The sequence below is a fragment of the Pteropus medius genome, unplaced genomic scaffold (genome assembly GCF_902729225.1).
Source record: "Pteropus medius unplaced genomic scaffold, Ma_sr-lr_union100, whole genome shotgun sequence".
Lineage (NCBI taxonomy): Eukaryota > Metazoa > Chordata > Mammalia > Chiroptera > Pteropodidae > Pteropus > Pteropus medius.
The window spans coordinates 2936849-2962728 of record NW_024344436.1 but is presented as its reverse complement, the minus strand read 5'-3'; the positions used below and the strand labels follow the sequence as shown (position 1 = coordinate 2962728).

The 25880-nt window shown below is 54.1% G+C and overlaps 1 protein-coding gene across 2 annotated transcripts in view; it reads right to left on the bottom strand.

The window, feature by feature from the left end:
* KIRREL3 (kirre like nephrin family adhesion molecule 3) overlaps positions 1-25880 on the bottom strand; it is a 525648-nt gene that overhangs the window by 12174 nt on the left and 487594 nt on the right. Inside the window, exons 6-13 of one of the 2 annotated variants that reach the window (XM_039872733.1) lie at positions 24195-24345; positions 17694-17799; positions 12600-12748; positions 11496-11623; positions 10297-10423; positions 6065-6165; positions 3623-3821; positions 2094-2129 (exon numbers count right to left, since the gene is read on the bottom strand). In XM_039872733.1, coding sequence (XP_039728667.1) covers positions 2094-2129; positions 3623-3821; positions 6065-6165; positions 10297-10423; positions 11496-11623; positions 12600-12748; positions 17694-17799; positions 24195-24345 — 997 coding nt within the window. The remainder of the gene's footprint in view (positions 1-2093; positions 2130-3622; positions 3822-6064; positions 6166-10296; positions 10424-11495; positions 11624-12599; positions 12749-17693; positions 17800-24194; positions 24346-25880) is intronic. The other variant, XM_039872734.1, reaches the window with a different exon arrangement.

The following is a 25880-nucleotide window of genomic DNA, read 5'->3' as shown; positions in this document are numbered from 1 at the left end:
CTTCCTTCCTTCCTTTTTTATTACTTATGCCTACAGAACCTGGTCTTCCTAGGTGGTCTCCCATCCAAGTACTAACTAGATCCGACCCTGCTTAGCTTCCAAGATCAGACATCAGGCTTGTTCAGGGTGGCATGGCCGTAGACCATGGATCATGGCTCCACTGGGGCATGAACCCAGGATCTCCTGCGTGTAAAGCGGTCGTGCTAACTCCTACACTATGGAACCACATCCTCATTGTTGTCTTTAAAGAGAAGAAGAAAACCTCGCCCCTGGCCTCGGAGATGCCATTGGGTGAACATGTGGGTCCCCTCCTCCCAGAAGGAGCAGGTGACTGTTGGTTGGCAGTGATGGTGGTTTTTCCCATGCATTCCTTGCACACCAGCTCATTCGTTACCCCGGGACTTGCACATCAGCTCATTCGTTACCTTCACTGTCAGAGTGGCAGGGGAGGGGGCAGAAAGGAGGTGGGTGAGGCAAACATTCAGAGACTGAAAATGGGAAGTGCTTGGGTTGGTCGTAAGAGTCAAGAATCTAGCGACTCAACCTCGGTGACCTTGCTTTGACAAAGAGATGATTCTCCAGATTTTAATTCCATCAGGAAAAGAAAACTGCTTTGGAAGCTCATTGGCTCTATGCTTTTGAACTTCATTAATTTGGGTTTGATTTAGTTTCTCCTCAGATTTCTAGAAAGTTTCCTTGGAAAACCTTGGTCTTGTCTCAGCTGAGCTCAGACCTAGAGGATGACCGTGGAAGGTTCCTGAAGCTTTCTGGGCCTCAGGGTCTCATTTGTAAAACTAGAGAACCAGGGAAGCAGTATCTCAAGTACCATCTGCCTCTGGCATTCTGTGAGTCCACATGTTCTTGCGTTGTTAACAGCTGGGGGGCTCCATCTTATCTGGAGAACTGTCCCTGGGCGGGCGGGCAAGGGCAGGGGAGAGGGTCTGATGGGGGCAGAGGGACCCATGGGATGGCATTCCCTCTTTGCCTGCCTTCCTGAGGTCTGGCCTGGGCTGCCTGTGCTGGCTGTCCCTCTCTGGACAGAGCACCCCCTAGAGAGGGACTGGAGAAAGGGCTACCCAGCCTCCTCTCCATCCAAGGAGGTGCACTGGGCATGAGGAGTCTCAGCCACAAAGAAGGGGTCAGGGACCTCTGGATGAGCTGAACAGACACATGTGCGATGGAGACGGGCAGGAGATACCATCCCGGCACCAGGAGGGGCGCTCAGGGGCCTCAGGGAGAATAGAGCCGAAGGCTGACAACTGCTGCCTCCGTGAGCTCGTCGGTGCCCTGACTGGAGCTTGCTGAAGGAACCGGCTCCTTCGGGGCCAGTGTGGAGGGAGAACTAGGGCAGAGGACCCCATGTCTTCAGCATGGCCTTGATCAGCCTTGATCAGTCAGGTTTGCAATGTCCTCATTCTCTTTTCTGGGTTTCTGCTTGGAGGTTGGTGGCCGCTGTCTCCTGTGAGGGCCCGAAGTAGAACGGCTCAACCCAGGGAGCCTGATGACCACTCCGCCGCCAGGTGCCTGCGGAGGGGGGCACTGCCAGCGGCCTCGGCCTGGTGGTGGGATGGTAGTACTGTGGGGTACTGCAGGAGCGGAGGAGGAAGCAGCGGTGAGAAAGCACGGATTAGTGTGGATTATGCAGGCTACAGCAGCACCTGGAGGCCCTGGCACCCAGGGAAGCCGTGGCCACGCTGGTGACGATGTTGAGAAGCTGGAAGAGTCAGGGAGAGTGTGGAAATGGAGGGGGGCCGGGTGGTGGGGAGCTGTCCCCAGATGAGAGGAGCCAGGACTTCTGAAGGGAAAGGATGCAAGGAATGGAGTAGGAGGAAGAAGAGTCAGTGTCCCTGGCTGCAAGGAGCCTGTGGGCTCTGGTGGCAGTGAGGTAGGAGACCGGTCTCTGGGGTTACTAGACCCGCGCTGGCTGGGCCCCCCTCTCCCTGCTGCTCTGACTGCACTGAACCCTGGAGATGGGGGAGGGCATGACGTTAGAGGCCGGCACAGGCCTCCCTACTCCTTTTGGGGTTCCCTCCCCCACTAGCCCAGAGGTCCCTTCCCCCCATCCCGGGGAATTCTTATGTCTCCTTCCGTACCTGCTTCCAGCCCGGCTCCCGACTTCATTTCCGAACCTGTTTGGAAATAAAGCAAGCGTCCACAGCCAGGGCCTGGCTGGCCAGGGTGGGGTGGGACTGGGGGGACTGCCACCTAGAGAGGGCTGGGGTGAGGGGGCTCCCTCCTCAATCACATCTTCGGGATCACGCAACAGACCTGGGCTAGCCCAACTGAACTCGGAGACACTTAGAGACCCCAGGAGGGAGGGACCAGAGAGAGAGGTCAAGGCTGGGGTGGGGCAGGTCTGGGAGGTCAGGTGAGACTCTAAGAGGAGGGCATGGGGGGGTGGGGGCACTGAGGGGAGGACATGGAGGGTAAGCAACAGGGGCTGGAGGTTTGGGATGATGTGTGGATGACGTTATGCAAATTATGTGCAAAGCATTATGCAAAGCAGCACGTATTAGGGAAGAGGTGTTGGGAGACACTGTGATCCGCAGGGAAGCCCCAAGGCCCTGAGGCCCAAGGGGCTCAGCTGGGACCATCCTCTTGGCTCAGAGCCACTTGCCAAGGCCTGACAGCCTGTGGGTGGTCTTCATCTTGGAGGGGTCAGAGAGTGCCAGGGCTGAGGGCCCCTGGACTGCCCGGTCAAAGGGGCAAGGTCCGTAGCCCATCTTAGGACCTGGTGTGCTGCTGGTGTCCCGAGCTTCTCTGGATCCCCCCCATGCCCGTCCCAGATTCCCTGCCCTCTGGTCTATTCGCGACCTTCAAGCAGAGACTGGAGCTCGTGACCAGGAGCTGGACAGTCTGCACCCGGGATCGCCGTGGGGTGAGCCTTCCCGCTCCCACCGCCTCCTTCTCGCACCCTTACTGTCCCCTCCTCTGAGCCCTTCTGCTTAGAGCTACTCCCTGGCTAGCTTCTTTGGAGCACAGTGGTCCATGTCTCTCCCATGTTCCTGGGGAACTGGAGAGGGTCTGGAACCAGCCCCCGACACACCAGGTGTTGGGGCAGCTCAATTGCTTCCCTTTAGCACAGCTCGGGTGCCTCTGGGGGACTTTTGGGTCCCTGGACTGACTTGTGTTAATGGCTGGGCCAGGTTCCCTGACAGGTGTATGGCCATCCTGGGGGATCACTGCGTCCCACACCACTGTGGGCATTTTGACATCAGACAAGGGCCCCCCAGGGAAATGTCAAGTAGACACAAGCCAGGGCCTTTAGGAGGTGCTGGCGGCTCATCATGGCAATCAGTTTGGCTCACTTTTGTAGTCACCTTTTCCTGAAACGTCACCTTGAAGGACAACCTCCCTGGGCAGCTTTCTTCCCCTCTCGCTTCCTGGTGCAAGCTAGTGGCTCTTGCCTCTGGAGGAGCTGGGCCAAGGAGGGCCACTTCCACTGACCTGCCCGAGGCTGCGTGGCAAGTGAGCAGGAGCACTATGACTTGGTCTCGGGCCCCAACCCACTTGTAACCTCTGCTAGGCACTCTGTCCCCTCAGGCACCTGGAAGATATTGCTTGGAATCCTGCCCTAGGCAGAGAGGGGGGCCTGCTGATCCCACCATCCCCTGGCCCCCACCTTGCTCCTTGAGCCGGATGATCTCCGTGTCAGAGCCGAAGCTGTTCCAGGCGGTGCAGTTGTAGATGGTCTGGAAATCGGCCCGCACGATGTTGCTGATGGTCAGGGTAGAGATGACACCCTCCTCCGTGCTGACAGTCTCCACTGTGTAGCGCCCTGACGTCCCCGACTCCAGCACATTTTCCTTCCATGACCAGGCCTGTCCAGGGGGCCAAAATTAGGAGGAGACCCCACCGTGGCCACCCACACTGAGACCACTGTGCCGCCTCCTGCTCCAGGACTGACACTACCAGGCTCACATGCATGCTCCCTGCCACCGGCACCGGCACGTGTACACACAGGTTCACGCACATCCCAACACACATCACAAATGTATGCACACACCACACACACACAGCGCCAACACGTGTACACGTGTGTACACACCCCAACATATCACAAGCACGCACACATACCACACACATACCACACACATAAACACACATTACGACTCACGCATACACCATACCACAATGTGTACACACACCTCAACACACACCACAAACACGTGCACACACCATACACATAGCAGCCACCTGTTTACATACAGGTACACTTGTACACACAACATAAACACATGTACACACACATCCCAATATACCACAAATGTGTGCACACGTCACAATACATGCACATGCCACACCACTCAAACACCAACATGTGTACGTGCAGGTACATACACCACGCCACAAACATATGCACGCATGTACACACGCACAGAGGTCGGGCCACTTGGGAGGGCATTTCCACCGAGAAGGGGGCCTTATGTGGATCTGCACTGGAACCCCTTTCCAGGCAGTCAGGGGGCTCTGCAGCAGCAATCAGAGCCCCTCCCTCCAGACACTCCCGCCAGCATCCTCCGCCTGGCCAGTGGAGGCAGAAGTACCAGCCCCCAGAGTGGCTGAGTCTAGTTTTGTTACTTTTATGTCTGTCTGTACAAAAGTATTCTGAGAGTTGTGTTTGTGATCATCTTATCTATCTTAGTTTAATTTTTCCCAGAGTCGCTTTACGTGCACGGCAGGCCCCTCACGCACCCTGTTTGCTCACAGTGTGAGAATGTGGCCTTGCACATAGGTCCGTGCTTGGATGGCACAGAGCTGAGAGTGGCTTCTCAACTCGGCACTGTTGACGTTCTTGTTTGGAGCAGGGGCTACCTTGAACATTGTAGGATGTGTAGCAGCATCCTGGCCTTTACTTACTAGAGCTGGTAGTCTCCCTCCAGTTGTGACAACCAAAAATGTCTCCAGACAATGCCAAATGTCCCCTGGGGGTCAAAAATCACCCAGGTGAGAAACGCGGGCCTAGAGTTAGCTATCCGTGAAGAGAAAGATTGTGTGACTATGCTCAAGAGTGAGCAGGCTGTTCCACAATGGGCATGTGTTGCATTTATAATTAAAAAATAAAGAGTGAAGGGAATGCAGAGGTGTAGGTCTTAGTTCTATGCGTGAATTCTTGCAATTTTTGTGTGGCTCCTTCAGACAGTGAATGAAGTGAATGCCTGAGAATAACGCAATAACGCAATAGAGCAATAACGCTCTAATAATATCTCATGTACAGAATGGCACCTGAGTTTGGGCATCCCAGCGCCATGTGCACCCTCCACACCACTGCTGGATCATAAAACGCAGAAGCGCCCTGCAGAGTTGGCCCAGGGCAGTCTTCAGGTAGGACTGTCCTAGGCACTGGGGCTTACAAAAATTATATCTGCCCCCACCCAGAGCTGTAAAATGTTCACCTTTCTTGGTTGTTATGCCTATGCTTCCATCAGTTTCAGGTGGACTGGGGCAGAAGACGCTCCCTTTCACCAAAGCAAATACCCAGGAGGGCTAAGTGTGCACCACGCAGGTTGCCTTAGCTGCACTACAGAGACAAAGGAGGGAGAATGGAGCGGCACTTTTATGAGGGGAAAATTTGATAAATGGGGCAGCATTCATTGTCCATGGACCACAGGCAGTAGAGGCCAATGGAGAAGGGCTCTGGGAGGCGCAGAAAGGGATTTGCCCACTATAAACTGCACTCGGTGTAGGATTTTGCCAAAGACTGGCCTTGAACCCAAGAAAGGGAGGAAATTGTGTCTCTTTTCCTTCTGCTCCCCTCACTTGCCTCTCTGCTCCTAGGATGCAGAGTTCCACTAGAACCATCAATGTTGGCGCCCAGCTCTGTGGCAGAGAGCCATTAAATACACTTGCAGATGGGCCCAAGGAGGACGGCCTGCTCTGAGACCGGAAACTGCCTGTGATGTTTGTCTTCATGATGCCTTTCCAAGGGAGCAAGGTGGGAATGCTGTCCCCACAGAGAGGAAGCGCAAAGGCGTGCACTGACTTCCCGGAAGTGGGCGGAGGCTGGGCGCTAAGCTTGCTGCAGGGCCCCCGACTCCTCCTGTCCCCTCCCTGGAGCACTCACTATTCGGTCAGGCGGCGGTGTGCTCCGGATGAAGCACTTGATCTGGCCCTTCTCTCCGTGGAGGGCGTGCTGGGTCTGGGTGCTGGAGATGATGGGGGGTCCTGTTGGGGAGACAACATTACATCAGGGATTCAATAAGAGTATGTCCCTGACCGAGCCCCTTGTGGGAGGGCTTCAGAAGTTTATTCATTACTTTAATCATTCAGCAGACATCTCCTAAAGGCTGTGTGGACAAAGGGAAGTGCAAGGTGGGGGATTCAAAGATAAATTAGGCATCAGTCATGAACCTTTAAGAGATCATGAGTGGGTGCTTCTAAGTCAGAATGCCCAGAAGACATAGTAGGGGTTCAGAATGAGTCAGCGCAACATGTGCTTCTGTGATATGTGGATTATTTTGAGCTAAGGCAATGGAGACCCTGCGGGCCCAAAAGAAACCTCTGCCCCTCTTAACTACCTACAAGAATTTAAATTAGGGGCCTTGCCTATAATGAGAGATGATCAGAGATAACCTTTTTTGACCTATCTATTCGGCAGGGCAAACTACTAATTACTGAACATCTTATTGTACTGCAGTGACCTTCCTCCCCTCCGAAGCCCCAAGGTGCTTTAGCTCAGAATGCCGTAAACACTTCGTTTTAACTTTCCGTCCCTTTTGCGTGTATGTGGAGTCCCCATATGTACGTATGTAACTAAATTTGCTTATTTTCTCTTGTTCATTTGTCGTATGTTGATTCGATTCTTCCACCAGCCAAAGGAACCAGAGGAGGGACTGGTGGATGTTTTTCCCTTTCCCCACAACTTAAAAAACTGGGATAAAACGTGGAGAGTGTTGGGACCACAGAAGCGTACAGGTGAAGTGCTAAACGACTTCAGAGGAGAGAAGCTAGTGTAGCCCGGTGGATAGGGAACGCTTTATGAAGGAGGTGGCCAACCTGAGAAGCGGGTGGGAGAGCTGCCAGGGAGGAAGGGATGAGGCACTAACTGATGGCACCTCGGCTTTAGCCTGCTGTTCCAGCTCAAGCCATTTTCTCGGATATCCAGTAGAGGGCGTGCTTGCCTAACAAACCAGGTATCCTGGGCCAGGCCGGCGGAGCACCCAGGGAGGAAGAGAAACGTGTGTGACGTTACTCCACCAGTGCGGGAATCACCCTGAGCAGGCGGAATGCACGGGGCACGTTTACAGCCTTCATCTCACACGTGTCTCGGGAGATCCCAGATGGCCTGGGGAGAGAGATTACGGCTCCAAAGCTGACCCCAACATTTTTCGATCGTGCGCGCGTGCATGCGTGTGTGTGTGTGGGTGCGTGTGTGTGTGTGTGGTGTGTGTGTGTGTGTGTGAGACGTGTCAGGCTCCTGAGATGTACCCGTCTCAGTTAACGCATTAAACAGGCTAGCAAGTCCACCTGAAGTCCAGCTGTGTTTCCTGTCTAGTCTGCCTTTTATTTGCTTTTTCTCTTTTCTACGTGATGCCCACCAGGCAGTGAAAAGGGGACGGAGGAGTGGCTAGTTCAGCCATTTGCACAGCCAGCTTTCTGGCTGGGTGGGCAGTTGAAGCACTGGGTGAAGGTGTGGAAGCCCCCATGCCCCGTTCCCAGTCCCCGCTGTAAAGCCTGAAGCTAAGGTGGCAGGAAACAAGAAAGAGAGGCAGAGAAAGGGATACAGGACCAGCAAAATTATGCTAGGAACAAACCAAAAATCCCTGCAAACATAATTGCTGTTTATTAGCTGCCTTAATTAAACCAGATTTGCGTTTCTATGAGTAGCTCTCAGCCAAGGGGAAAAAAGCTGCCGGGAGACACTCAGGTAGCTTCCATTAAGTTCAGGATGCAAACGGCTTGGAGCTGGGTGAGGCAGTTCCGGGGGACCCTTGAGATAAGGGCTTCCACACTCAGCCGGCTTTGTGAGTGGGCTGAGCCCTTAGCGCCAAGAAGCCTGTGCCCAAAAGGCAGGAGGGCTGGGCGTTTTAGGAACTCGATGTGGCTTTGTTTTACTACTGCGCTGAAAGTGATGAAACCATAATACCTTTTCCCTGCACTTCCCAGGAGCTAGGAATTGTCTGGGGGGCAGGGTTCCTCAGGAGAGATGGGGTCGAAGGGGTCAGGGAGCAGCAGGAAAGCTGTTCATCTTCCCGCAGATCTGGGAGTGAGCCACGGCAGCCAACATCAGTGCCCACTGATCGATCGATCCCCCACAGGGCAATGGCCAGCAGTCCCCACCGGCTGGGATTTGTTCTGATGAGAACCCCATCATTCTAGATCCTTCCAGAAGGTTAGATCCCTCAGCTCAGTCTAGGTCTTTCTGCAGAAGGCTGCACTGTCCCTCCACCTGTTCTCCAGTCCCCACCAAGAAGACTGGCAGGTTCCTCTCCCTGGGCCACTTAATCCATCCCTCTGCCTCAGGGAGAGATGACCTTAGTTCAGCAGAAACAAAGGGCTTCCTTGCTTCGCTCCCATCCCTTGGGCGTTTCTCTTCCTGGCAACCTGGGGGGCTTGTATGGGAGGACTGAAGGCAGAAGAGGCAGATGGAAAGCCAGACCCTGTAGGAAGCAGATTAAACCCCAGGCAGAGGCTGCAGCGTCCCATCCAGGAGAAACATCCCTCAGAGATGTGCATCCCCTCCTTCAGAATCTACTTCAAATCTCTTCTGGGAAATGCCTGAATGTCTAGAGTGACAATGGCATGTCAGTCCCTCTTTTATCCGCCCTAATTTCTCTAGAAATGAGGATGCTCATTTAAAAGCTTTAGGTTGAGGGACCCTGGAGGCCACGTGTGAGTCTGAGGGTTCCCAGCCCAGCTGGTCATGGGGCGAGTGGACCGGAGCCACCTCAGTCACGGGCCAGCACTGCCCAGTGCCCTTCCAGAGCTGGCAGCGGGGGAGGCCAAGATTTCACCAGGGCCTGGCACCTGAGCTGAGTGTCAGACACCAGAGCGGCAGGAAAAGGCTGCAGTCTGTGTTGCCATGGATATACAGAGTCACGATCAGATGCTGTTATTTTTAGCCCTGCAGTGCCAATTTATTGGTGGCATCCTAGGGACACACAGGAAAGGCAGGAGGGCTCCTGAGTCAGGGTTCTGCCCAGGACAGGTGACTGTGAGCACTCCAGGGTCTGGGTAGCTAATTCCCATTCTGGAGCTGCCACAACCCTTGCAGAGAGGACAGGAAAGGAAATAGATGGAGGGAGGGGGGTGGTTAATGGGGACAGCAGAGGGGAATGGCCGAGGGAGCCCCATGCGGCTTAGTTTCCTAGCAAAGGGGGAGCATAGGTAAGGCTGTCAGGGGATGCTTTCTTGGATTGAGATGAAGCCAACCGGGCACATTTCTAGAACGTGGCTCAGCCCCTTCCCAGGGCCCTGGCCTACTGTAGTGGGAACAGGGCTTGCAAAAGGCCATGGGCATGACAGATGTGAGGTGGGAAACCAGAAATCCAGCCGAGTGAGGAGGTCTGGAAGTGGCAGGGGGACCTGGCCTTAGTGTTTCTCACCCTCTCAAACCAGCACTTTGGGTACCAACCGAGGCCCAGGCACTTATCACATCTTGGGTCTGACCTGAGGTGGGTCCGACCTGAGGTGGGTCCCAACTTCTTTGCAACCTTCTACATCTCATCAGCCAGGCCTGGTCTCAGCCCCAACTCCTAAATGCTTCATGTAATCGTTATCTAGTAGCTCACACTGTTCTTGAAGAGTTATGAAAACATTCTCCTGCTGTAATGATTTTTATTATATGTAATAAGACATCTCCCCCTACACCCCCTGCAACAGATTCCCTGAACTCTTGGTCTTGTGACGACGGTGACAGGTCTTCCTGGTTGAGTGGCTCTCATGTAATGGGAAGAGCCTGATCAGGAGTCCAGAGATGCGTCCTTAAATTCCCACCAGGTTCAAGGTCAAGGTCAAAGTGTGGATATGCCTTTGGTTGCCCAGTGACCCTTTGACCCTTTTTCCTGGCCAGGACAAAATTTATTAGCGGCCACTCTTAGGGCTGAGACTCTTTGGAAGATAACAAAGAAGGAGGGAGGTGACCGGAAAGCTATCCAGGTCCTTTTTCATGTCAGGCCTGGGCTCTGACAGAACTTGACAAGGTGGACATCATGGCTATGAGCCTATAGTTGGAGGTGGTGGCAAGACCCTGAACTAATGACAGCCTTTTAGGGCACTGCTTGGGGCCAAAACGCCTTGGGTCCCTCTCCACTCCCTCCCTCCCACCCCCTGCCCCAGCACGAGTGGGGATCTTACCATTGACAGTCAGGGTCACCTCTCGCTCCCCGGCTCCCACCCGGGGCACCACCGCTCGGCACACATACTTCCCAGCATCCTCCTGGCGGACGGCTTTGAGGGTCAGGGTCTTCTCATTGCTCAGGACCTAGGAGAATTGGGGAGGATCAGACATGGAGAGTGGGTATAGACTCTCTCCGTCTGTCAGAACCAGAGGGTCTGAGAGGCAGGCCTGGTGGAAGGTGATGTCTCCAGGATCTCGGTAAAAACCAGGGCTAGGGTAGGAGGCAGATGTTTATGACACAGCTCACATGTGTGGGAGAGGCCCACAGCTCAGAGGAAGGGCTCCATGGGGCTGACATGCTACATCCTGCTGCAGCCCTGGGGGCGGGTTCACGGGATGAGTGTGGAGGAGGATGGGACTGCCGGGCTGTGTCCCGAGGGGTCCTAATACAGGGAGGGGCTGCTCACCCCTCCACCCTCCTTACCAAACTGACCATGGGTGAAATGACCTACAGCTGAACTTCTCTGAGGGTTCCCGGACCTGCCTTTTCCAAGTCATTTTTCAGTATCCATTTGGGATATGATTTGGGGGTAGAAAAGAAAACAGACTTCGACATTGGTTAGCTCTGAGTCGGAATCCTGGCTCCAGTGGTGACTATCTGTGTGGCTGTGGGCAGTTATTTATGTTCTCTGATGCCGTCTGCTTTTCCTTACAGTGGGGGCAGTGAGCTCACGGGGTAGTGCAGTGTCTGGCAGAGTCGGCCACATGGAGGCTGGTTTCCTTCTGCCCCTCCACCCATCTCTCGCCCAAGGCTCTCACCGGTCCCGAGACAAACTCTTATGCACACTAAAGAACACACAGGTTTTAAAAGAGGAACACAGGAAGAGAGCAAAGCTTAATCCAAAAGCTAAAGGGTCACTTCATTTTTGAGGAAAGTCGAAAAGCCTTCCTAGTGACTTTTTACCCCCAGCATATTGGTGACCACCTGCTTTTCTTCTTAGGTTCAGGACAGAAACACTGCAATGGCTGCATGTGTTTAGGGCCAAGGAGGTGCACGTAGGTACCTGGGGCTCCCTCTCCTCTTTCCGGAGTGCTTCCTTCAGCTCACTGGAAGCTGACAGCCCCCATATGAGAGTGAGAGGGGCCCGATGAGGCAGTCTTCTCCTGGCCCGTGGCCCCCCGACCCCTGCCAGAGGAGTCTGAGCTGTGGACTCACCACACCAGAGCCCCGCTTCATCCACACGATGGTCAGGGATGGGTTTCCAGTCCAGGCACAGCTGAAGACGGCATCAGAGCCCAGATCCACGAGCAGGGACTGGGGCTCTGTTGTCATCCTGGGCCCGACTGTGATGGAAGGAAGAAGACAGGGCTCAGGGGACCCTCTGCTGCCGTCCTTTCCCCACCACCCAGCCGATTCCCTCACATTTCAGTCCTCTGCCCCTCTGGCCCGGGATCAGGAAGTAAGGAAGAGACCCCTCTCCCCCAGCCCAGCCTTCTGTGGGGCCGCAAGAGTAGGCAGCACTGGCCCTAGGGAAAGGGTTCTCTGGCCCCGTTTGTGCCTGGACATGCCCTCAGGGCTCTCCCAGCCCCTTCCTGCTGTCCTGAGGAATCCGCTACCCCAGTGCATGGAGCGGAGGAGGCAGGTGGCTCCCCGGTGTTCCCGGCTCTGCTCTCAGCTTATCCCCTACTCCAGCCCCATCCAGCCTCTTTTTCAGCCCCACCTGTTTCCCACGCCCCTGCTAAGTGTTGGTGAGGTTAATGGAGGCTCCACCCTGCCTTCCTCCCACATGCTCAGCCAGTAACCCGAGCCTCCTGCAGCCCAGGCCCTGTTTCAGAGTGAGTGTGATGATGGACTTTCAGGCACGGTGATGGAGGGAATGCAGAGGGCTGCTTTCAGGGAGCAGAAGAATGTGAAATCTGGGGTCAGGAGCCTGGCTTCGTCTCTTAGTGTAGAGCTCAGGGCGGGGGGTCTCTGCCAGGCCAGCAGGGAGGAGGGGGACGTCCGTGAGCCCCAAATGGGAGGCAGCGGGCTGAGTGGACAGGCAGTAGTGAGTGGATTTGCTCAGAGCCTGGGCTCAGTTCTTGTTCTGCCGCTTCCTCACTGTGTGACCTTGAGCCTCTGACCCCTCATCTGGGAAACAGTTCCTGCCTCCCCGTGCTGCTATGAGGGTCACAGCACGAGGAAGTTCTTTGCCTCGTGAGCTGGTGAAGCATTGTTGCATGGTGGTGTGTGGCGAGTCCCGCCCCGGTTCCCCCGGCCCTGAGCGGAGATGCCCCAGTGCCCACTGCCCTGGGGGAGCCCCCAGACGGTAGCACTCACAATAGACGTCGACCGTGCGGCTGATGTTGGTGCTGCCCAGGGCGTTGGTCACCTCGCAGGACACAGGCTCTGAGAAGTATGTGTAGTCCACGGTGGTCCGATACACTTCTCCGGATGCTTCCTTGATGATCTGGCCCCGCTTGGCCCACCTGCAACACAGGCCCCACGGGCTGTTGTGACCTTGGACGGCAAGGGTGTGCTTTCCTCCAGGGGGCTCTTCTCTTTGGGAGCTGGATGCACCCATCCCACAGGAAAACAAGTCCGGCCTGAGGCAGGGTCCCTCAGGGGGATTCTCCACAAGGGAGTCACTTCCAGGACTGGGGAGCAGCTGGTGGTGGAGGCGGTGGGCTTCGGTCTGAGGGTCACCAGGTGGTTAGTGGCACTGAACAAGTGGGTTATTCTGGAGGGAGGTGGGTTGACTATTCAGTTGGTCAGCCCATCTGGCTGGCTAGGCGATGAATAACCCAACTGTCGGTCTCCAGACAGCTAGCTTGGCTACCACGCTCTGAGCTCTGTCAAGAACCTTGTCCTGGGTCACATTGGAAAAGAAGGAGGCCAAGTCCATGACCTCAGAGGCCATGCACACATGCACACCTGCACACACACACATGCACACACATGCAGAGAAATGAGGCTCCAGGAAGCTCGATCTCCAGACAAGGCGAGAAGCTGATGGAGAGGTGTTAGCCAGGGTCCCGACTCTCAGCTCTCCTGCCCTGACTCCTGTCCCCAGGGTTTAGTTCCCCTCACATGCCCCCCTCTCCCCAAAAGCCCTTTCACCCCTCACCCCTAGGGATGGAACTCGCTCTTTTTTCCACCCAGTTTTCACCCTCCCACCCTGGCTTTGCTCCTTAGAGGCTGCTCTGTCTCTCCCGATTTGGTCGGGGAGGCAGGATGAAGGCTGTGCTGACTTCTTCCATTGGCCCGTGGACCCATCGGTACTAACAGAGGGGAAAGACAGGAAAGCCTTGAGCCTGACTTGGTCCTGGCCCTGGGGTGGTGATCACTGCTTGCTTCCTCTGGGGTAGTGTTGCAGCCCCAGGGCTGTGTGCACATGTGTGTGTGTGTGTGTGTGTGTGTGTGTGCGCGCGCTTCCTTACAGGTGCCCAAGGAGAGAGTTCATAGCTTCCCCTAGTTTAATTCCACTGTAGAATTAAACACTCACTTTTTTAAATCACAAAACTTCCAGCCAGCCTCCTCCTACAGTTCAAGTTTATTTCAGGGCATACGTCTTTACTAGCACTGGAGAGGTTCCTCGGCCCCACGATTATTACCCTGTGGCTATGGCTCCCTGTAACCACAGCTGCCCTGCTGGCCCTTCCTTCACCCCCACTTTCTCTCACACCTGAGCCTTTCCTGGTACCAAAGAGTCCCGTCTTCTGCCCTGTCCTGCATCAGTTTCCTGCCTTGTCCACCCGTCCAGCCCTGAGAGATGGCCATCTCTCGGCATCACTCCGAGCTCCCAGGCTGGCACCTTGTGGTTATTATTGTGAATTAATATCGGGTAATTATTAAGAACACGATTAATAATAACAATTATAGTTTAACAACAGAGCAAACCATGCTCCCTGAGAGCTTAAGGAGCTTCCCAACAAAGCATTATGAGTTATTCATGAATCACTTCAATTTCTAACTTTAATTTAATGACCAGACTTAATAGGAACGGCCCCTGCCTGAGGCAGATGAATTCAGATCCAGACACACGGTTGAAGATTGGTGTCCAACCCCTACTCCTTCTATACCTCTGAAGAGAGGGGTGGGACGCAGGCAGCTGGCTGGACAGGGGGAGGGCAGGGCTAGCCCCTCCTGCTCTGCTCCTGGCGGCTGACGGAGCAGACGCTGGGGCTGGGGAAGAGAGGGCTTTCTCCCACCCATCCAGGCTCCTTCGCCATGTAAGTTGTGGAGGGTGGGAGTTGTACCCGCTTGGCTCTGAGGAGCTGGGGAGAACTGCTGCGGCTCCCGCAGGCCTGGAACCCGGCGGGACAGCTGGGGGACTAAGCTTCTTGTCCCCAGTAGAGCTGTGTTGTCTGAGCCTGGCCGTCTGTGTAACTGCTGCACTTAGCTCCCCAGGTCTGTCTCTATCTTAGAAGCAGAGCGGGGAGCAGGAAAAATACTTAGACTACTTTCTCCCATGGTCACGGCCGGAGCCGGCTGTGGGGGTTGCGCCTTTTCGGGACACCTCGAGAGTCTCATACTCCCTTCTCACTTAGCCGAATCTTCATCTTCCCCACCCTTCGCCCAGAACAAAAACAAAAACAAAAACACAAAAATTTCCTCTCGTGGGGCTCCCTTCCAGAACTTCGGAAGACTCATTCAAGCAGCTGGCCACAGGATCAAGGGTGAACCAGAGGGCAAGAACCCGCACCTGTCCCGCCCTCGGCTCTTCTCGATTCTCTTGGTTCTTTGGCTTAGCTTCCTCCTGCTTCTCGCCCCTCCTGTCTCCTTATTTTTCCACCAAGCAGGCGGGGAGACACACTTCGTGTTGTGCTGGGGCCGGCTCTGGCCCAGGCTCCTGGTCCCGAGGGGCAGCCAAAGTGACACTGAGCCTGGCTGGATGTGCTCCCATGCCCACCTGTATCCCCTTTTTGGGTGCTGGAGAGCATGTCTCTAATTTCTGAGACCACAGCCTCTTATGTAAAACAGGGAGGAAGCAATCAAGAGGAATGGCAGTAAAGACACAAAGATCCCTGTAATCTTGTCAAAGTCAGTTGGGAAAAATCAATGTGTGTATGTGCAGAGATTTGCTTAAGGCTTTCCTCTTGGATCCCAATACAATGCAGCCAGAATGACCTGCTGGGTGAGGCCTCACTGAAGCGAAAGGGCTAAGAGGCTGTGGGCGGGTGCAGGTGCTCCTGGCTACCTCTTCTATGGCTCCTCCACCTCTGCATTTTCCTGTGGCCAGAAGGCGCCCCCAAAGCCTCAGGAGTCCTGGAGAGAGCCTGATTTGCTCTGTGCTCTGAAGCATTCTCAAGGCCTTTGGCTAATCAGAAGGCCACGAGGAAGGTGACAAGTAAGGACCAGTGCCCGCCTGCAGGGAGCCCACCTCACAGTTCCTCCTCTGTATGAGGGGCTGACCTGTGACTGTCAGCTGCCGAGCTGGATGCAGACAAGGTAAACCTGCATGGTCTCTGCTTGTTTGCTTGCTTATTCATTTGTTAACTTTTTAGTTAAAAAAAAAAAAAATAACTAACTGAAATTATATAAAAGTTGCAAGAATAAGCAATTAACTGCCCTCTTCTCTTCACCAGACTCACTAGTTGGTATTATCTTGACACATCTGCTTTCTGATGCTCTTTCCATATGTACACTTGCACCTTATTACCATCATCGTCCCTGGGGTTCTGCTCTTTGAGGGGGATGACCCTGGGACTCAGGCCCAGCAGCCCAGTTTCTTGGCTCTTTGCGCGCTCTGTGCTGGTTGAAGGGCAGATGTCGAGGCGGGGACGTGGCTCGGTCCTGGAGCATGGCCCTGCCTTCTGCCCAGCCTCCCATAACTAGGTCCTTGGATGGCCTGAAGCCTGGCAGTGCAGAGAAATGGAAGGTGGAAGTTGTCTGTGCTTGTCTCCGGGGTTCAGTAAGCACTCCTGGGTCGCTGTGAGGGCCACTGTGGGCTGTGTCTGCCCCAGTGGTCTGTGGGCATGAACGGCCGCCGGCGAAACAGGCATTAGGGGCAATTTCTGGGCATGATGCCCTGGTGTTTAGGGATCGTGAACAGAGGGCAGACAACAGAGAGAAGCTGGTCTTGTTAAGAGGAGATGGGCCTGGCAGCTGCAGGGTGGAAGCCCAGAGAAAAGGTCTCTCTGGGTGCTTCCTTCTGTATCTTCAGTCACTTCCAGACAGACGCCAGGTCCCAGCAAAACCAGACCTGCCCCCGGACCTCCCGAGCTGCATGACCCCAGGGAGCCCCTAGCCCAGTGAACGGTTAAATTGGACAGGACAGGTTTTCATCCTATTTTAAAACAGCCTTATGGATAAAGACTCTGCCTGTCCTGGTTTCTGGCCCCCGTGTTGTTTCATTATCTGCACTGCAGGGGGGTGCCGCCTTATGTCCAGCCTGAACCTCTGGCTGCCTCTTTGGTCCACTGCATCTCATTCGGCCTCTGGGGCTAAACTGCTTCTGCCTTCCCTGTCCTCCACCTCCCACTGGCTGGCTTATTTCCTCCTCCAGGACTATTAGCATCCCTGGCACTGGCTGATGCTGCAGTTTGATAACCCATCTCGATGGCAGAAGTGAGATGGGCTCCTCCATCAAGTTTGAGCTGGTGGGACGGGATGGCGTGGAGTTGGGGCCGTGACAAGATCTCGTAGGAGGTGAGGACTGAGTCTGCCCTCGAGCGCCTCTGAGGTCACTCGTCTCTGGAAATCTCGTGCGGTGATGCTGAACAGGCAGGAAGGTGCCTGGAGGAGCAGCTCTGAGTGTTCGTCCAGTCAGTCAGCCTGCGTTGTGGAGAACCGTATGTGCCACACACTGTACTCCACGCTGAGAGCCATTAGTGACTCAAATCACAGTTCTTGCCTTCAAGAAGCTCAGTCAACAGGGAAAGACGAGCACGTGAGAAATAGTGATGGTTTTATCAGTGTTGTGAGAAAGCTCAGGGGCCATAGGGGTGAATGGTCTCAGGTGTCCACTGGACAGGGCCAGGTGTCCACTGGACAGGGCCAGCTGTCCCAGGAATCCCAGTCTACCCAGGCAAATAGTTCGGTGACACAAGGCCAGAATCCAGATGCTGATCTTACTGGTTCTCCTGGTTGTTTTAACTTGTTTTCCTGAGCCTCTCTCTTTTCAGAAATAAGGGATCAATAAGCTATTCAGACAGAAGGGAGGATATGTACTGTTGCCCGTGGCATGGGAGTATATGTGTGCACGGAGGAGAGGAATTCCACCTGGCCAGGGAGGAGGGGAGGAGGTGGGGGGAAAGGGGTCCTCACCTGGCCAAGGTGGACGGGTGTGGTGGAGAATGGAGGAAGATACTGGGCACCCGCAGCGAGCTACACATGTGCTGGATGCCCAGGACCACACATGACAGCTCACGTGACAGGAAGGAGTGCGGAGGGCCAGTGGCTGGGCTGTGCCTCCTCAGCAGTGGCTCTTACCTGTACTGGGTGACAGCTGGGTTGGCCTTTGCAGAGCAGTGGAATGTGACAGTGTTGTCTTCTAGCACTGGCTGTGGTTCCACGGACAGGTTGACAAGTGGGGGATCTGCAGAGAGAAGAGAGTCCCTTGCAGACTGGGGAGCTGTGTTCATGGTTTTGGGAAAGAATGAGGTAGGAAGACCCAGGAAGACCCTCTGGGTGACACGGACAGTAAAGGCCAGAGGTTCCACCATCCATGGTCCTAGGGACCCTCAGAGCAGCCACCACTCCAGTGGTCCCCAGAAAGTTGGGGGCCTCAGCGGAGGCGCCCCGATTCCCTGGAGGTACTTGCTTCAGGCAGTCCTGGTGGTGGGGTCTGGGCTCCCTCTGTGGATTCAAGGCCTGGTGTTTAAATGAACAACCAGCCAGGAAGTATGGATGCCTGGCCCCCAGGATCATGCCGCCCATCTTCCAGCTTTTAGAGAGAGCAAAACACTTCAGAAAGGAGAGGGGGAAGAGGAGGCTCAGGAGGCATGAGGGGAAGTGTGGACACTAAGCCCTATTTAAATACAAACTGTCTGTCTTTGAAATGTTTCATATCTCTCTGCGTAAAGGTTCTGGTGTCTCCGTTAACTTGAAAGTGGCATTTACACCGTTTCATCAGCCTAATCACCTCTGCTGCGTCCTGACTGGTGTAACCCAGCCCTCAGCTCCCTGGGCTGGGCTCGTCTTTCTCCTTCAACATAATGAGAAGTTCTAAAGTGTTAAATGGTGGGCAGCGGAGGAGACAGGGAATCCAGAGAGGGAGAGAGACAGGGAGACGGGGAGACAGGGAACAGAGACAGAGAGACACGCAGAGAGATCTGCACAGAAAGGATGGGAGGCAGGCAGAGTGATACCTCCATAGGAGAGTGACATAGAGATGACAGAGAGAGAGACAGAGAGACAGAGAGACAGAGACAGACAGAGACAGAGAGGCACAGAGAGATAGAGAGACAGAGATGTTGAGAAGTGCAGAGGAAGAATAAGAAAAAGAAACATTGAGAAGCAGAGAGACTGAGGGAGACACACAGAGAGACTGACATACACAGAGACACATAATTAGACAAAGACTTCAGATTAAAAGCAAAAAGACCAAGGGAGACCAAGCAGACAGAAACAGAAAATGACAGGGCATTGAGGAAGGAGACCAAACAAAATAATGAGGGACGGAGAAAAGAGACAGGGAGAGACACTGAGAGAGAGAAAGATGGAAGTAGAGATGGGGGGATCCACAGCAGAGGGGTGGACAATCAGTCCAGAGAATGGCTTTGAGACAGCTGGCCCTCCTGAGCTCAGGGAAGCTGGCTTGGAACGTTCTCGAAAAGCCAGTGTCACCTGTGCTCTTGGGCACACACTGGCTCCCAAGCCTCAGCATACCAGTTGTTCACGCTCCAGGGAGGGGCGATGACAGCCAGCACCCATCCCTTCCTGTCATGGCGTGGAGGTCTGGCTGGAGTTCAACTCTAGGTGAGTTAAGAGGGCAGCATGGTCCCCGTGGCCTGGCCTGGGCCTCGGGCAGCCTCTTCTGGTCCCCGTGGCCTGGCCTGGGCCCTGGGCAGTCCTCACCAATAAGCAGAGCAAATTGCTGGAAGGTCTTGAGGACTTTCAAGGGGTACAGCCCATTTTTGAAAAAGAAATAAAGAAACCAGTTTCTTAGAGACCACTGAGAAAAAGTGCTGCCCCCTCTGAGCGCACATGAAAGGGCCCAGGAGTGGAGCAGGACTCCAGACTGCCTGGCCCCGCTCCTGCTTGAAATGACAGGTGGGGTCCTGAGCCCCTCTGAGAGTCATATGCGGAGGCCTCCAGGAGCAGACTGAGCCTAGCCTACCACAGAGTTGGGGTCATTTGACCACTTGGTCCCTCTGCCCTGCTGGTGCTCAAGCTGGGCCAGATCTCCCTGCCCAGTGCTGGGCCCAGGGACTGGGGCCTGGGAGATGGCCCACAGGGGCTGTGCTGGTTTCCGCAGACAGCTTGTTAAGACAAGGGCTCCTGAAGCCAGTGGCTGACTGTGCTGGGGGCCTGTGCTCCCACATTATCCCCCAGTTCCTGATGGGGACCATAGTTCCAGGAGCATCTGTTCCTGGAGCAATCAGCCTGCTTGTGCTTTCCTGGTAAATTGCCAGGGAAGTGACAGATGTTTTGGTGATCTCAATCTTAGTTTTTAAAACATAGTTCAAGAGATCACAAAAATGTGTATGGCAAGGACTAGCCATGAGGAGTCTCTTCCTACCTTCCAGGAGAGCTGCGACCCCCAGAAGCTTGCAGCCACTCCTAGCCAAAGACCACCAGCTTCCAGGGCCAGACTAATCAGGCTGGCCAGCTAAGCTGGGCATCAGTGGAACCCTGGGGCTCTGATGGTGCCACCTGCAGAGACATGGAGACCCAGGGAGGAGCTTGCATCTCACTGAAGGTTGGAGAAGCACGTCCTGAGGCATAGGCGTCTGGTACGTGCCATCTGGATCCAAATGAGTAGTTGGCTCACTGTCCTCACATTATGAAATCAATACTGGGAGTTGGAGTGGAGCTCCTCCATCCGACTCCTGTTTAAGGAGGTAATTTTGCCAGCTTGATAGAATCTAGAAACCCAACACAGAACTAGGGGGGCAATTCCAGGAGGCCCATCCTCACCTGAGTGTCCTTTGTCAAACGATGAGGTCTTGGGGAGCAGGTGGATGGAACACATATCTATTGGGAAACCTTCCTGCTGCCTGAGCCCCTCCTCCATCACATCCCTCATTCTCAGTTTATCGTGTGGAAGTAGCTCCTGCAGCTCCCCCACCTCTTTGCGAATAGTCTCAGTACCCAGCTTTTCCTGCAGGACCACAGGAGAATGGGCCCCAAGGAATGCACACTCTCCACTTTTACCTGAACCTCCACCCCTGGCCCACAGGTGTCCATGTCCCTTTCTCTACCCCTCTCCTCTGGATGTGCAGGATGTGAATTTTCAGGAGTCTACCAGGCTCCAGAGGCATAAATAGTTTATGTCATATCCAACTATTAAACATGATTTTAATCCCACTCGTGATGTCGGCTGCATAGCTCGCAGAGGGCAGCTTTGATGTAGCTGGTGGAACCAAGATCACATCGAACAGATGTTACAGCCGAGAGTCTGCCAGTGTTTCCATCAGCAACCTGTGCGTGTGTGTGCGCGCGCGTGCGTGCACGTGCGCGTGTGCATGTGTGTGTGTGTGTGTGTGTGTGTGGTCAGGGAAAGTATTACGTGGAGGAGGGGGTGGGAAAAGAGAAATTCCATGACTCAGTGATTTTATAGCACATCCATTTGCAACTTGGCAGCTGGATGCAGAGTCCAGATGTAGCAAGAATTTGGGGGTGTTAAGCTTTCTCTCCCATTACTCAATCTGGGGGTTTTGTCTTCCGTTGGGTAACATTTAAAGACCAAGGGAAACAAACAACAAATGTGCTTTTGCTGAGTGTGATGCTTCCTGGTTGACTGAGAAAATGAGCAGGTTTGCAAAGGCAGCTCTGATCCAGCCCATGGTGTCCACAGTAAACAGTTGGATACTTACTGAATGAAGCAAATGAATAAATGGAGGAGGAAGGAGGGGAAGGGAGTGGGTGGAGAGAGCCCGTGCTTTTGCTTGGCACACACATGCACACGCACATGCACGTGCAAATACCTTTGGGAGGGGACAAATGGATGGAGACCTGACCCTGTTGGGGCTGTGGGGGGCACTTGGGAGGGGCAGCTACACACCCATGACTGTGCATGGTAACAGCAGCTAACAGGTGCAGAGTGCTCCCCATGTGCCAGGCGCTGTGCCAACGATGTCACTCGAATGATTTAATTTAATCCTCGCAGCAACCCTATGAGATAGCATTGTTGCCTCCATGTACAGATGAGGAAACTGAGGCACAAAGGAGTTAAATAACCAGGTTAACTGCAGCAGAGTCGGAATTCAAACCAGGAAGAATGCTGTGGCCTTCACTGTGACCCTGCACTGCCTCGCATAGGGCGGCTCTAGGAAACCAGGCACCTGGGTCCTCGGTCTCACTCTGACCTCATTCCCGACACTTCCCTTCTTATGTGGCAGAGACGGCCTTGGAAAGAAAGCCAGAAAGGATTCAGAGAGCTGACAAAGCTGGTGTCCTCCTCCGATGCACACTGTCATCTGTGCCCTGGTAAATTGATCATCTCATTAGCGTGCATTTAGAGCAACGTCTTTTAATAGTTGGTGGGCTGCTGCATGATGATGACTTTCTTGTCGTCAGGAGAGGTTCTTCTGGTGTGGCAGATAACGGACCTGAGCAGAAGCACTGCTTCTGGGGCTCTCCAGCCAGGGCCCAGGTCTCTGCTGTGGGTGACAACCAGGTGATTTCTTTTGTGCAGGACTTGTAGCTGGCACAAGCCTCCTGACCAAGTTAGGGGCTGGTGGGGGAAGGAGGGAGGGGCTGCTCAGTGGCCATAGCTGGAGGCTGAGCAGTAGGAGGCTTGGATGTCTTGTGCCTTCCATCCTCATTCCTCCCAGATTTGGCTTGTGCTTGGAGAGAGCTCTGATTCCTGGTCAATCTTAGGGCAAGAAGGGACCTTGGGCATCATTCAGTCCAATTGGACAAGGAGCTGGAGTTCCCGGCCTGAAGCGAATGCTCAGACCCTCACAGCTCATGAGCCTTTCTAGTAGGCACTGGACTACCTGATGCCCACAGTACCCTGCTTCCTCTCTGTAGCTAGGCCTACTGCCCTATGCCACAGCTGCTGCATGAAAGAGGTGGTGGGTGTGAGAAGCAGGGCCTAGACTAGAGCTGGGGAAGGGGGAGGGAGGCGTCCCTCTCAGGGAGACTCTGAATTTACAGAGCCTTGGAGTGAGCACCTCCCTCCCATCACCCTGGTCCTAGGCCTGGCAAGAGGCCTGCTGTTCTCGGCTCTCACTGAGTAAGGAATGCAAGAAGCACCCTCCGGCTGGTGTGGATCGGGGAGAGGGGGGCTAATAGCTGGTGAAGACAGCGACGACAAAGCTTCTCTAAGAACTCAGCTGCTGTGTCTGGTATCTATGGTGAGCCCATCTGAGGTTACAACCATTTCTTCTGCTCTCCGGAATGTCAATGGTGTCTGCCAGGACTTTAGACACTGAGTGGGAATGTCCGCTCTTAGGCTCCCAAGACGGGCTCAACGAACCCGAGGACATAGGTCTCTGGCAGAATGCAGAAGCCTTAGATGATCCAGGGCTGTTGGGAAGTATTTCTTAATGAATATGATTTAAAATAAATAAAATGATAAGGAGGAAATGCACATCAGCCTGCAGCTCCAGTTTTGTCATTCAGAGCCTACGACCAAAGCAGCCACCAGCACATGGTGGCATCGTGCTCCCTGGCAGAGAAGGGGGTTTAAAAGAAGAAAAGTCGATTTTCGAGTGCTGAAAGTTCAAACCTCAACTGGTCTAGTGCTGAGAGTAATACCGCTAGAGCACCTTGCGGGGCCCGTCTGTGCTTTCTGGGACTGCCAGGTGCTTTAGGAGTCTCCTTTAGGTGACTTTTGGAACATGGTGCTGGTGGAGCTTCAAAACATTGTTGTTCTTCATACTTGACGCTTGCTGAGGGCTCACCGTGTGAAAGCGCAGAAAAGGGGCTACCCGTGTGGGCTCTGCAAAGCTAGGCTGCCTATGTTTGAAACCTACGTGGCCTTGGGCAAGCTAATCAGCCTTGGGGGCCTTGGTTTCCCCAGATAGGGGCCATCTTCGTAACTACTCGAAATGGTTGTTGTGCAGATTAAATGAGATAATAGATGCAAAGTACGGGCTGACTGACTTCTTCCTCTTTTCTCCTTGAGAGGCCTCCTATGGACCCTCTAAGAGCAGAGGTCTCCAACCCCTGGGCCATGGACTGGTACTGGTCTGTGGCCTGTTTGGTACCAGGCTGCATAGCAGGAGGTGAGCAGCAAGCTAGCGAAGCTTCATCTGTATTTGCAGCTGCTCCCCAGCGCTAGCATCATCGCCTCAGCTCCACCTCAGATCATCAGGCATCAGATTTTCATAGGAGCACCAGTCCCTGATGCCAAAAAGGTTGGGGACCATGGCTCTAGAGGGGATGGTGCTACTCACCAAGTCTGGAACCCCGAGCCTCTTCAGCTCCCAGCATCTCTGCTCTGGCTTCCTCTCCAAGGGATGGTGTGGGGCCACCTGGTGAGGCCAGCGGGGCCGGGGGCTGACCAGGATAATTATTGATGTGCAATTTCTACCTTATACAGGTGTGGAAATGTGGCTTAAAGCGAGCCATTTGCCAAGGACCCTCACTTGAGATGTTTGTACTTCACGTGACAATAAGGACGAGTTGGTCCTTTGGGAGTCCACAAATACAAACTGGCCAGTCCATGAAGCTGTCTCAGTTCCTGCCTTCAGATGTCCTGAAGGAGCTGGGGTGGGACTCTGGTGAGTTGAGTGTCCGGGCCCTATCCCCTCCCCAGACTGTGCTCCAGGCAGGGGTGCAGGTGTTTCCCTCCCTGGCCCAAGCCTGGTCAGTACTCACGCTGGATGTCGATGGTGACCGAGGTCTCCTTCCCTCCAGGGATGGCTTTGTTGGTGGCTCGGCACACGATACTCTGCCCGTTCTCCACGTCTCCGGGGGAGATGAAGAGGGTACTCACGATGCTCTCACGCTTGCCATCACGAAGCAGCGTCTGGGAGGGATAGGGAGAGAAGGCCTCATGTCATTTGCCTGGGGTGGTGGCTACGGGTGGAAAGAGCCCTCTGCATGGATGCAGGGCGGCTCAGGACCCTAGGGCTCCCATCTCTGAACAGAGCTGGGCTTACCCTCGGCTCCCCAGCCTGACTGAGTGCTGGGCTGCAGAAGGAAAGAAGAACTAGAAAGCTTCCCATCATGCATCAAATTCAGCCAAGAGTCGCAGACCTTAAATTGTAAAGGAAACCAGGCTGGGTCCAATGGAAACCAGGCTGTGAGTCCTATGTAGAAATCCCCATTTATCTGCCTTTGGTGTCTAGGGAGCTTCTGGGTCTGCAGGGAACTCTGAGATGTGTGCCACAGGCAGTGTTGTGGCCCCAGAGCCAGTGATGTAGTCTGCAGAAGGGGGTGCAGTTTGGGGCATGGGAATAAGGGCAGGGCTGTGGCAGGGGTGTGGGCACGATCAATGCCCGTTAACCATTTTATTACTTTATCTATATAAACCCTTTCAATTTTTAAACTCATTTCACTTCCTGACTTCATTAGCACCCTGACCAAGTTATAGGCAGGACAGATGCCCTTATCTTCCATGTGACCGGTGAGAAAACAGGCGAGGCCGAGAGAGGCCACGGAGCTTGACCAAACTTACACTTCAGGTTGGAGGTACAATAAGTAAGAGGGTTGTGTAGTGGGTTGAATAGTGTCTCCCAAAATTCATGTCCACCTGGAACCTCAGAATGTGACCTTATTTTGAAATAGGGTGTTCACAGATGAGCTAAGTAATTAGTAATCAGCGGAGTATCTTGAGAGGAGAGAATTCTGGATTTAGAGTGGGCTCTAAATCCAATGACCGGTGTCCTTAGGAGAGAGACACACAGAAACACAGGGAGAAGACCATAAGAAGGAGGAGGCAGAGACTGGAGTGACAGTGCCACAAGCCGAGGAAAGCCTGCAGCTGCCAGGAGCTGGGAGAGGCAAAGGAGCGGTCTCTCCGGAGCCTTTTCAGGGGAGCACGGCCCTCTTAGCACCTCCATGTGGAATTCTGGCCTCCACAACTGTAAGACAATAAATTTCAGGTTTTTTTTTTTTCTTTTTAAATTTCAGTTCTTTTAAGCACCAGTTGTGGCTGTTAGGGCAGCTCTAGGAGACTCATACATATCCTAAGGCTTTTGAAGTCCTGTCTTCTCTGTTTCCACAGGACCATGAGGCCATTTTATAGCTAGCTTCTCCTTCATTGCTGCACCCCCATCCTTCCCTTGTACCCCTTTTCAGTTCCTTTCCCATCAGTTTGACGCCCTGCATGCTGAGCTCACTGGTGACCCACTAAGGGCCACTCTCAGGGCAGGACCGTTCAGTTCTCAGAGACCTCTGACCCCGGAAGGAACTTAACTTTCTACAGAAAAGGGGTGCCAGGCACAGTCTTATTTTGCTGTGATTAGAACCAGGGAATAGATCAACAGACTTTACTTCCTCAAAACCTTCCTTAAAATACCAATTGCATTGTCTCTAATCTCACCAGACCCTGGAAGGAAG